The sequence below is a fragment of the Natrix helvetica genome (assembly GCF_964273705.1).
Source record: "Natrix helvetica genome assembly, chromosome: Z".
Lineage (NCBI taxonomy): Eukaryota > Metazoa > Chordata > Lepidosauria > Squamata > Natricidae > Natrix > Natrix helvetica.
This window is the reverse complement of record NC_138554.1, coordinates 127,979,974-127,992,975: the sequence shown is the minus strand read 5'-3', so window position 1 is coordinate 127,992,975 and position 13,002 is coordinate 127,979,974. Positions and strand designations below refer to the sequence as shown.

At 37.6% G+C, this 13,002-nt stretch overlaps 1 protein-coding gene across 4 annotated transcripts in view; it reads right to left on the bottom strand.

Annotated features, from left to right (window-relative positions):
- Positions 1 to 13,002, bottom strand: part of ADARB2 (adenosine deaminase RNA specific B2 (inactive)) — a 530,434-nt gene that overhangs the window by 156,173 nt on the left and 361,259 nt on the right. For all 4 annotated transcript variants that reach the window (XR_014173611.1, XR_014173612.1, XM_081933431.1 and 1 more), the window contains exon 3: positions 8,510 to 8,596. Coding sequence is in view for 2 of the 4 variants with exons in the window: in XM_081933431.1 (XP_081789557.1) it covers positions 8,510 to 8,596 (87 nt within the window). In the remaining 2 variants the exon portion in view is untranslated. The remainder of the gene's footprint in view (positions 1 to 8,509; positions 8,597 to 13,002) is intronic.

Here is a 13,002-nt window from a genome sequence, read left to right as displayed (position 1 = left end):
GCAGCTCTGTATATTATGACTAAAAAGTATGTGGACTAATCATTTAAAGCAGTGGTTTAGATGAATAATTTGGTCGAGGATTGAATAGTCTTATGCATATCCTTTTCTTCAGATGGCCAGATGCTATATTCTTTAATAAGCACTTTTTTGATGCAGAAAAGAAAATTAAGAAAAAATAATAAAATGAGCATTTGTAATCACTTGGTTATCTGGACAGCTCAGAAAAGATGTTGTGGTATGAAGGATAAACTTTGATGGTACTCTGTAGATCCAGAGTCACTGGTGCTTTGTCACTGCCTCTATCTCTTGCTGCTACTAAGAATAGAATAGAATAGAATAACAGAGTTGGAAGAGACCTTGGAGGTCTTCTAATCCAACCCCTTGCTTAGGCAGGAAACCATACATCACTTCAGACAAATGGTTATCCAACATCTTCTTAAAAACTTCCAGTGTTGGGGCATTCACAACTTCTGGAGGCAAGTTGTTCCACTGATTAATTGTTCTAACTATCAAGAAATTTCTTCTTAGTTCTAAGTTGTTTCTCTCCTTGATTAGTTTCCATCCATTGCTTCTTATCCTGACCTCAGGTGCTTTGGAAAATAGTTTGACTCCCTCATCTTTGTGGCAACCCCTGAGATATTGGAACACTGCTATCATGTCTCCCCTAGTCCTTCTTTTCATTAAACTAGGCATACCCAGTTGCTGCAACTGTTCTTCATATGTTTTAGCCTCCAGTCCCCTAATCATCTTTGTTGCTCTTCTCTGCACTCTTTCTAGAGACTCCACATCTTTTTTGTATCATGGTAGTTAAAACTGGATGCAACATTCCAACTACAGCCTTATTAAAGCAGTATAAATTGGTACTAACACTTCATGTGATCTTGATAATATCCCTCTGTTGATGCAACCTAGGATTGCATTGGCTTTTTTGGCAGCTGCAACAAACTGCTGGCTGATATTTAAATGCTTGTCCACTAGGACTCCTAGGTTTGGTTTTCCTTGCCTAAATATAAAACTTTAACTTTTTGCAACACTGAACTACATTTTGTTGGATAGGATCCAGTTTTTAAGTCTGTCAAGATCCTTCTGAATTTTGAGCCCATCTTCTAAAATGTTGGCAACCCCCCCCTCCCGTTTGATTGCCGGCAACTCCACAACTGTCATAATTTCAAACCTAACTACCTCATAATTATTCCTATTAATTATTTTCACAAATTACTATGATGGGAAAGGATTATTATATTTTATACTGTTTTTATATTTTAAAATTAAGGCAAATAACATACTTAATACTGCCTCCTATTTTTCCTCATAACAACAACCCTGGGATGTGGGTGAGGAGTGACTGACCAAAAAGCTTTCACACCTAAGGAAGGCTTAGAATTCACAATCTCGAGGTTTCTAGGCCTTAACTATGGTACTACACCAAACTCAGAGGACATCAAGTTGAATATCCAGTTCAATGCTACAATCCAAATGAAAGCTTCCCCAAAAGATGTTAACCTAGCTTCTATTTCAACTCATCTGATCTTTTTGGATGACTAGTACCACTTATACTGCTCCTCTTCTTTTTAACATTCAGTTAGAATTTGCCTGCATGTAATTTCAATACACCGTTCCATAAGGCAGTGTTTCCCAACCTTGGCGACTTTAAGTCCTGTGGACTTCAACTCCCAGAATTCCCCAGCCAGCTATGCTGGCTGGGGAATTCTGGGAGTTTAAGTCCACAGGACTTAAAGTCGCCAAGGTTGGGAAACACTGCCATAAGGGATACCAAGTCTTGGCCTTCTTCTCCTTTAGTCGTCCTTTTTTAGAGCTAAACATGCACATTTTCTTCTATCTCCTGTAGGATTTATTTTTCCATTCCCTGAGCACAGTTACCTGCTTTTCCTGAAACTGTTCGGAGTTCTTTAAATCTTTTTTAAAAAATGTGGTGCCTAGAAATGCACATAGTATTTGGAATAGATTCTGCTCAAGATGGAATAAAATCAAATTATGGTTTCCTATTATATAGAAACTATACTTCTGTTAACACAGCCTAGTCTTTGGTCTTTATTCTGTTGACTTATATTGACCATCTGATCCATTGATTAACAATTCCATCTGGAATTGTTTTCACACTTACCATACTATTATGAAGGCTTGTTTTCTTTTTCTGCAAAAATATTCTTGTATCTGTCTCTGTTAATTTTTTTCTGGTATTTTTCAGTCAGAGGTTTTCATGGAAGTGCATGATTTGCTATATAGTACTCATGTATTGTCAAAGGGATAAAGGAAATAATAATTTTGTTGTAGGGGAACTTAAACAATTGGGTCTTCCTATTCCAATTTGTTCTATAATTTAGAACTTGACTATGTCACTCATTCAGTGTGATTTTATCAGGACTACTTTGGAACAGAAACATGAGTTGGACAAAGACTCCAAAAACAACCTTGCAGTGAATGATAATGATTAAGAAAGCAACCTACAATCTCCCCAAGACTTAGGTTCCAACCTATGGTTGCCATTCAATTATGATGTTTTATAGAATGGAAGGGAGAAAATCACTAAATATATGGGATGATTGTGCTATCACAATCATCCCATGGTTAGTCACCATCTTTAAAGCGCTCCATGGCATAGGGCCTAGTTATCTGCGCGATCGTGTCCTGCCCCATACATCCCTGCGGCCCATTCGCTCACACAGAGAGGGCCTTCTCCGGGTGCCGTCCTCTAGAGACTGTCAGAGGGCGGTGCCCAGGAGTAGGTCCTTCTCTGTGGCGGGTTCCACCCTTTGGAACGACCTCCCCCCAGACATCAGGACAACAACCGATCTCCGCTCCTTCCGCAGTAAACTGAAGACCCACCTGTTTCGGCTAGCCGGCCTGGCATAATCTTGACAACTGTTCCACCCCTTGGTTAATTTTAATTGTCAATGTTAGCTTTTAAACTTTTATTCTTATTGGGGTTTTAACTTCCCTGATTATTGTATTTATTTATTTTTACCTCCTCCTTTGTAGTCCTAGACCGTTGCTTGTGTACGTCGCCCCGAGTCCCTGTGGGGAGAGGGGGCGACTAATAAGTCTGATAAAATAAATAAATAAATAAATAAATCAGTTTAATCACATTAAGTGATTAATTTAAACCAATTAATTAATCTAAACCTACTTTACACCTTGTCATGACTTGATTTCTTAGGCTCGGTTCAAATGAGAAAAATGTGTTTCCAGTATGAAACAGCTGTGATAGTAAGATTATTAAACCCCAATGGTTTATATTAGACTGTTCCAAAAATCTTAATTTCCTTTGACAGAATGAAAAGTTTTATTTCTAAATATGTGAAGGCTCATCTTAGATCTCTTTGTTTATTCTTCCTTTTGCCTCTGAGTTTTGCCTTTCTCCCTTCTGTCACTATGAGGACAATATTACTGGCACAATTGCATGAAGTGATGTTGAAGTCTATAATGCACCATTAAAATGGCACTACTTTGGCCAGTGGGTCAGAAGTCAGAGGAACCTGCCATCTGATACTCCCTGCTACATTTGAAGTGCTGATTTTATTCCTGGAAGGTTATTTTATTATCTGGTGTCTGGAATGTTTGGTGAAAAAAATATGTATAGAAATAATGTTTTCATTTCAATTATATGCAAATAGTGTATTCCAGGTTGTGACCTATTTCTATATGAAGAAGGTAACTCTTATATCAATAAGCTGGTTAAAAGCCCAGAAATTAAAGACATGAGATTAAAAAAAAGGAAAAGTAATATAGCTACACATTTGTTAACATTTGTTCATAACATTTGTTTATAGCAAATTTGTTAATATTTGTTCATAACATTTGTTCATAACAAACGCATTCATTAACATCCTATTCTCGCAAACCAAATTTATATCTATATTCCAATTTTATGAATCACTCTTTGTTTCTAAATTTATTGATTCCATTCAATCCTAAATTTCTTGCTTTATCCCATCTCTTAGTCTGTTACTCATCCTTCAGATATTTTATAATTCAATTGCCAATTCAATTGCCATTCATTCTCTCTATATTACAGTTCATATCTATGTATTTCTTTTGCAGTATAGCTCTTGCATTCACTCCACATCCATTTAAAACAGATTCATTCTTGATTCTTATCTATTTTAAGTATTCCATTACCACTGCATTCAACTTGCCCAATTCTCATTTCCGTATAACAAAGTGGGTTCTTTATTTGACAATCATTCATTCCTTACAACAGGCCACATACAATTCTAGCTGCATTTGCACATCTTGAAACTTCTTCATTCACTTTTCCATCTTTAGTAAGCAATTTACAAAGGTGAACGAATTAATAGTAACAGTAGTGGTAGTTTAACTAGATGTATAGCTACAACTAAATGTAGTACAAATACATGAAAATGATTTATATATATATATATATATATATATATATATATATATATATATATATATATATATATATATATATATATATATATATATATATATATATATATATATATATATATATATATATATCATACATACAGTCATAGTATACCGAAATAAAAATATTTTAATAATCAAAGTAAGAAATTTCCCAATACAACCTAATGACTAATATGAACATTTCCTAATATTAAAGCAAATAATGATAGGTTTTCCCATCTCCATAAAGTTCCGGCAGATGAAGCAAAAGGAGGAACGTGATTCTAGAGAGCAGCAATGAAGTAAGGAAAGGTCCACAACAAGGAAAAACTAATTGACCTTGATTGCATTATTGAGTTGAGTGCACAGGAGCATGAATTGTAATCAAGGTTTTCAAATAACGGGGAGGTTTTGTATACATGGCAGATCAGCAGTAGCAATTTAAAGTGATAATGCTCCTGATGACTTGACAAAGGGACAAACATATGGGACAAATCCAGAATTAGTTAAACTTGCCAGTCAACTTCTACTGGTTTCTTATTAACCTAAGCTTCATAACAAATTGAACCGCAGACCTCAAAGAAGTCCAACATCAATGCTATCTTCATTCCAATGTCAGTAGAAATATCTTACTCTAAATCAGGGGTGTCAAACTCAAGGCCCGATCCGAGATGGGGTGCTTAGATCTGGCTTGCAGGGATGTCCTGGAAACAGCAAAGGACCAGCCATAGTGTCTCTGCCAGTGAAAACGGAGCTCAGTTTTTGCTGGCAGAGGGCTAACAAAACAAAGTGAAAACAAAGGAAAAGGAAAAGTGTTTCCCCTTTTGCATTTGAGCATGCAAGAAGGAACAGGAAAGGAGAAAGAGAAAAGAAAAAGAAACAAAGATGAGAAGAGAGTAAGGAAGGAAAAATAAGGAAAGAGGGGAAGGAAGAAGAAAGGAGAATGAGGAGGGAAGGAAAAAGAAGAAAAGGAAAGAAGGAAGGAAGGAAGGAGATTGTAATGAGAGTGAGAGGGTCTCAGGGAAGTCCTGCCTTAGCACTTGGCCAGCACAAGTGCCCCCGACATGAGTCCTGTATCACACCCACCATGGCCATGGCCAACCCTATAACTCCAAGGTGAAATACAACCCTGATGTGACCCTCAATGAAATGGCGTTTGCCCTCAACGTTTTCTGATTTGAAATCCTTTCCATAACAAAAAATCTAAGACTATAACTAATCGTGAAAACACTCTCTTAATAATATATTTAATGAGATGCTAATACAAAAGTAAATGTTTTATAGCATGGGAAGCAATGCCATAGTAGAATAGCAAGAACATCACTAATGAAAGCAAATCACTGATAGCTAACCAACCAGATAAATAAAATTCTAGATCTCAGAAGCCTAGCCCAAGCCCTATTTTCACCATTATGCCAAAATAAATTTTTATTCTAAAAGTTTATTATCTAAATAGAGTCAGTTTGGGGTAGGGTTAAGGAAATAGGTTAAACACTGTGAATTCTATTCCTGTCTTAGATATGAAGCTAGCTGGATGACTTTGGGACAATCACCTCTCTTAGTTCTAGGATAGGGGTGTCAAACTTGCTGCCTGCAAAAGCAACATAACTATATATTCCAAGTCCATTATAAAGTTTCTCAGGGGATGCATAAACATCAAAGAGTATTTTCTAATTTGGGGGTAAAAGTTTTAGAAGTGAACAAACTTAGGTAAAGGAAAAAGTTCTTTCGCACATATGTGCTAGTCGTTCCTGACTCTAGGGGGCAGTGCTCATTTCTGTTTCAAAGCTGAAGAGCCAGTGTTGTCTGAAGATGTCTCCTTGGTCATTTGGCCAGCATGACTAAATGCCAAAGGCACACAGAACGCTGTTACCTTCCCACCAAAGTGATCCCTATTTTTCTACTTGGCAATTTTACATACTTTCAAACTGCTAGGTTGGCAGAAGCTGGGACAAGTAATAGTAGCTCCATTATGCAGCACTAGGGATTCAAACTGCCAAACTGCCGAAAAGCTCAGCGTCTTAGCCAATGAGCCACCACGTCCCTGTGAACAAATTTAAGCAATAATCTAAAGGAAGAAAGTAAAAAAAAACTTCCCAGGTTCTGAAATAGGGAGAAGGGATTATGCATATTACCATTCTTTTTTCATGCAATTGTGCAAGGCAGATGCATCTGTGACCTACTAGAAGAACTTTTAAAAGGAGCATCTATAGACGTATTCATTGGAAAGAGGTGCTAACAGTACAGTGTGCCTCACATGTATGTAAAAAGGGGGGAATGTCTGTTGTTGTTGCCTTCCTTATGGATACCTGATAATCTCTGCAATTTACTTTGATAAAGTACAGCAATAGAATAGAGATAAGCATTTCCATAATATAATGTTTTGATGCTTATGACAAAATGAGAAATTAATTGGAAGGAAACCGATTAATCAGAAGGTAGACTTTTAAATAGTGTTCATAGAATGCATTCATTGAAAAGTTAGTGGTGTTGCCATCTGACAAAGCAAAAGATCTTGGAATTGTGTCAGATAGCATGAAAAAACATGGACCCAGTGAGTGTCTGCTGTTAAAAGGCTGATTTGTTCCTTCTCATGGGTCATTAGGAAAGGAATAAAAAACAAAACTGCCAATATTGTATCATAATACCTTCATAAAAATCAATGGTGTGTCTACTCTTGGAATACTAACTATGGTTTTGGTGGCTACACTTCAAAAAGAATGTTGTAATGTTGGAAGAGATGTAGAAATACAGTAATGCAATTAAGGAAATCCAATCCTTTGTTGTGGCAGGCTACATCTGGAATTCTTTTAAATCAACACATTATATTTTGAACTGTGTATAAACTTTTACCCAAAGCTGTAAGGCTAGTAATGCTACCTCTAGAGACCAACTGGGAGAAAACTGTACAACAAGGAGCCTTGGTGGCACAGTTGTTAGCATGCAGTATTGCAGGCAAACTCTGCCCACTGTCAACAGTACAGTTCTGACTGGTTCAAGTTTGACTCAGCCTTCCATCCTTCTGAGGTCAGTAAATTGGGGACCCAGATTGTTGGGGGCAATATGTTGACTCTGTAAACTGTTTAGAGAGGGCTGAAAAATCACAATGGAGATGTGTCTAAGTCTAATTGCTATTGCTATTTTGAAGCTTGGGCATTTGGAAAAAGAGGACAGACCATTATATGAGTTGTGGTGTGATCAAATATGGCATCACTTGCATCACAAATGTATTAAATTAAATAATTTGTTTTGGATGCCTCCACAATCGAGGTAAATTACATAATGTGTATCTTTTGCACAATCAATCATAGTTATAAAGATGTACAAAGAGATCATAAGGGAGGGCTTATAGATTGCCATACAGATATCATGGATATAATATGCTTGCACAAATGGAGATTTACACACTTGCCTCCCACTTGAGTATCAGTTCATGGACCAGGATTTGGGGACCCTTGATACAAGGAATAGAGTGAGAAGAGGTTTCACTTCCACTATTTACTGTCTTGCTTGGAAAGTATGAATTTCACTTCAAAACCAATTTTGGAGATATGTAAGTTCTTCATCAGGATATGGGCTTCATCCCAGCTACTATGCCAAAAGCTTTTGATCTGCCTGATTTTGATAAGGCTATACGTTTTTCTGGCAGTATGTTAAACAAATGCAAATCTATGTTTCTATCTTCAGGACTCTTAAAGATGGTAGTTTAATATAAGGAAATGCAATGTTTTTTAGTTATGAACATTAATATCTCTACAAAAGGATGCTACATATCTCCATATCTCCACAGGCCTTCCATGCACACATTCACATTCTACATACATACATTACATACATTTTTTCTCAGTCCAAAACAGGCAAAAATAATGTTTAACAAGCCACTGTAGATCACCATAAAGAGACTTAATATTAACTGATTCACCAGAAAAACAGATTTACTTGCACTTCATTTAAAGTTTCAAAGATGGACTCTACTACTTCTCATTTCAGGAACATGCAAGATACACGGTAGCTGTTCAGAATTGCTTTTCAGAGCGAGATGGTGGTGTATAAATTTAATAAATGAAAAATAGAGGACTTCCTGTCTGATCCACATGAAGAAAATTAAAGTGCTTACTTAAATTCTCTTCATTTTCCATGTTTGCTGCTGAAGGATTCAAATACTTCAGCGGTGCAATGAAAGTTGACAAAATGCTTCCCTTTTCTGTAAGGAGACAAAAGAACAGAAAAAAAAACATAGTTATGAAATCCTGAGGTTTTTTTTCCCCACCCCCCCAAATCCTTGGAATTGACTAAGGAAGTAAAGCTTATTTTTTATATCAATTCTGTATTCATATCCAATTAATACATAGCTTGTCATTGAACCAACTTACCTTTATTATTTGCATTTCTCATTTTTAGTGGCAGGGTGGTAACCTGCATTTATTTTGTTCCATTGATTGCTATTTAAACACCTGGGAAGGGAAATCGGTCTTGGCAATCTGCTACTCTAAAGAAAATTCTGAAAATGGTGGATGTAGATGGATTGCTAATTGCTAATCAGTTCTAGATTAACTAGAATTAAATGTTAAATGCAGCAGAATGAGTGCCCAATTTTAGAAATTCTATACCCATGTTGTAATCTGCTTACCTTCCAATTACATGCTGAAATATGTCATTCTTTCAGCCTCCATTGCCTGCATAGCCATATTCTGAATGAAACCAACATTTAGCTTGAATACAGTTGTGGTCCTAATTTATACAATATTCAGTCTAAAAAGACCAAATCAGAGAATGATTCCATAATGATTATCCACTGAAAGGTTAACCATCCACATAAAAGCAAAGAATTCTCAGTCTTTATTCCGGGTTTCCTTAACAACAATATGGAAAAGCTTTATTGTTACTTTCTTTTGGGATTATTTCAATCACCAAGTCTACATTTCAGAAATTTCTCAATAGTCTCCCATCCAGGTATTAGGTAACAACATTAATCCTAGTGGGTTGGGGATTCCTGTGTGTGAATATGGGAACAACCTTATGACAGCTTCATTCTACAACCATAATTCCAGGCTCAATGCAGATGGCTTACCTCCCCTTGCAGATTTTAATTCAAGATTGCTATGCGGTAATAAGTAGCTGTTGTGACAGTGTTGTGTACTAATTAATTGACCAATGTAGTAATTTACTAAGTACTTTACTAGTGGTTTTTTTAACTAATACTGACCAATTTCACTAAACAATAGCCCTTATTCAGCTTTCTCCAGAAATGTTTTGAACACTCATGTTTCTTTTTTCAAAGCATCAAATGAAGTCTCTAAGTATAAAAGTAGGATCAAAGCCTTTTTAAGTACTTGGGGGGGGGGGACGACCCCACATTATTGGTTGATTGCTATGACCACTAGAGTTGGATTGCTGAGAAATGCATAGTTAGGTGGAATCCTCACTCAGGATGCAGGTGTCCATAAAGTAATAATCACTTTAGATATTTTATCTCTTTGTGTCCTGTGGCTGCGCAACAGAAGAGGAAAACACTCTTGAAACTAAATTAAATAGTTTCTAAATCTAATTTTAGTACCTTGAACCAGATTTCAGATTGATTTCCATGGAATCTAATAAAGACACCCCCCCACACACACACTTTGCCTCTCATTGAAAATCTGTCTCGTGCATTAGAATGCTTCTTATTCTCCCCCCCTTTTAACTTATTTCATTTTGCTGTTTATTAGAAGTAATGTAACATATTGTACTACATGCTATAAGTGGTAGTTCATTTTCAAGCTGTCTTGGAGTGGGTGGTTAGGAAATGCTGAAGGACTAGTGGGATATGTTTATTGAAACACCTATTTACATTCATTTGTAGAAACTGTTGCTAAAATGCACTTTTCAAATATGTCGTGGGTTGCTAAGAGCTGCAGGAATGTGCACGATATAAAGCAATAATGTACCAGATGTGCAAACCTCAAAATCATTTCCCCATTAAGGTCAGCAGCCTGACTTCATGTAAAACTCAGTTATCTACAAAATTATCCCTTCCGAGTTTTCCAATAGTCTTGTAAGATTCTAATAGGACTAGAGTGGAAATACAAATATTACTTTTTTCTCATGAATGAGAATGGACCTGAGGTATTCTGCAGCTTAGCAATAATTTGTACTTCTTTTCATCATGATGAATACCCAAGCCTTCTTCAAGTTATTTTAATATTTGATTCAAAAATCTTCAAAAATCTGACACCTTCTTCCTTTGACATTAAAAATACAACACCACTGAATTAGATAACCAACAATTTGCTGTCTTAAAAGATCAAATTGTATGCCTGACCTTGCTTTGCTCATTTGTTGCTGGAAAGCGACCACTGATTTTCTTCATCAAACTTTCAGTTGTAAATTCATTCAGCTCTGTAGAAGACTTGTTTCCAAAATTGATTTTGCATTGATGTGGATAAAAATATGTGAGGAGTCTTTATCAGTTAAATTATAAACTGAAATTTATAAAGGAGCTAAAGAAAGTAGAAGATCAGTTAAGTTTAAAGTTCCTTTTTCCTTTGGCATGTTCATTATAGAGAGAGATCTGAAGCCCTGGATGGAGTTAGGGTAATATAAAACTCCATATAGTGAGCAAGATCAAGGAAACAAGAATGACAGAGATACCTGTAAGGCAGGGGTGTCCAAACTTGGCAACTTTAAAACTTGTGGACTTAAGGCATCTGTAATTCTAGTCTGAGTAAATACAGAATCTTGACAACCATAAGAGTAATTTTCCAACCACCGATATAATGAGTTAATTAAGATGGAGTCTCTTTGAAGCAACTTCTCCAGATCTCTCACAAACAATTTTAGGGAGAAAAGTACACCCATCGTGACCAAATATAGCTGTATCACTTTGCTTTGTAGAGCTTTTGGATTTTATTAATTCATTCTAGTTCAGTATTCTATTATCAACCTTCTGCAAGTTTCTTCCTGGCGTATGTGTAAATCTTGACTCTCCAGGCACTAATACATAGTTCTTGAAAAGAGTGCTCAGCAAATGTTCACAGATCTCATTCAAATAGATTAATTTCTTTAAGGCAGATTAGAATGAACACAGGAGGCCTGCTTATTATAATACACAGAAAACAAAGTATCTTTCTACCATCTGTCTATCTGTCTATCATCATCATCATCATCATCATCATCATCATCATCATCATCATCATCATCATCATCATCATCATCTAGCAATAGCAATAGCACTTAGACTTATATACCGCTTTATAGTGCTTTACAGCCCTCTCTAAGCAGTTTACAGAGTCAGCATATTGCCCCCATCAATCTGGGTCCCCATTTTACCCACCTAGGAAGGATGGAAGGCTGAGTCAACTTTGAACCTGGTGAGATTCTGGCAGCTAGTGATCAGCAGAAGTAGCCTACAGTACTGCACTCTAACCACTGTGCCACCGCGGCTCTATCTATCATCATCCCCCAAAGTTTATATCTTTTCCTTCTCTTTTTAAGTCACTTGTAAGCCATTCCTTTTGCAGCCTTAAGACCGGGAAGCACCTACTCAGTGTTGGCATAACCATTTTCCTTGGTCTGGCTTTGTTCTTTATCAGTTTTATTTCCTGCCAATCAATTTTTTTGGAATGTTCTAAAATAGGAGTGTCAAACTCCTACTTTAGAACATTCTATTATCATTGAAGGCTGCATCAGGGCTGTGTTTGACCCCAGTGGGCTGGATGGGTGTGGCCGACTAGGTGGGCATGGCCAGCTTGATGCCACTCACTGAGCTTGGCTGACTTGACATCACTTATTTATTCAATTCAATTTATAAGTCGCTCCCTCTCCACAAAGGGACTCGGGGCGGCGTACAATTAAATATACAAGCATATGGCACAGAGGAGGTAAATACATACAACATTTAAATAATAATAATAGCCATAAGGTTAAAAAGCAGTAACAATAAAATTAAAACAATTAAAATACCCTAAAATTAAAAATTTTACCCTTTAAAATTGCCAGGGGGATTAGAGAATATAGTTCTAATTTAAGCCAGGCCGGCTAGTTGGAACAGGTGGGTCTTGAGTTTCTTGCGGAAGGAGCGGAGATCAGTCGTTGTCCTAATGTCGGGGGGGAGGTCATTCCAGAGGGCTGGGCCCCTCACAGAGGAGGCCCTACTCCTGGGCGCCGCCCTCTGGCACTGCTTAGTGGACAGCAGCCGGAGGAGTCCCTCTCTGTGAGAGCGAATTGGTCGCAGGGATGTATGGGGCAGGATGCGATCCCGCAGGTAACTAGGTCCTGTGCCATGGAGCGCTTTAAAGATGGTAATCAACACCTTGAAATGCACCTGGTAGACCACAGGGAGCCAGTGCAGCTCGCGCAGGAGAGGTGTTACATGGGAGTACCTTGTACTCCCCATAATTGCCCGCGCGGCCGCATTCTGGACCAGCTGTAGTCCCCGGGTGCATCTCAAGGGGAACCCCATGTAAAGAGCATTGCAGTAGTCCAGACGGGACGTCACCAGCGCATGAGTGACTGTGCGAAGGGCATCCCGGTCCAATAGGGGGCGCAATTGGCGCACCAGGCGAACCTGGTGGAACGCCCCCCTTGCCACGGCTGCCACATGGTCATCCATAGACAGCGGGCATCTAGGAG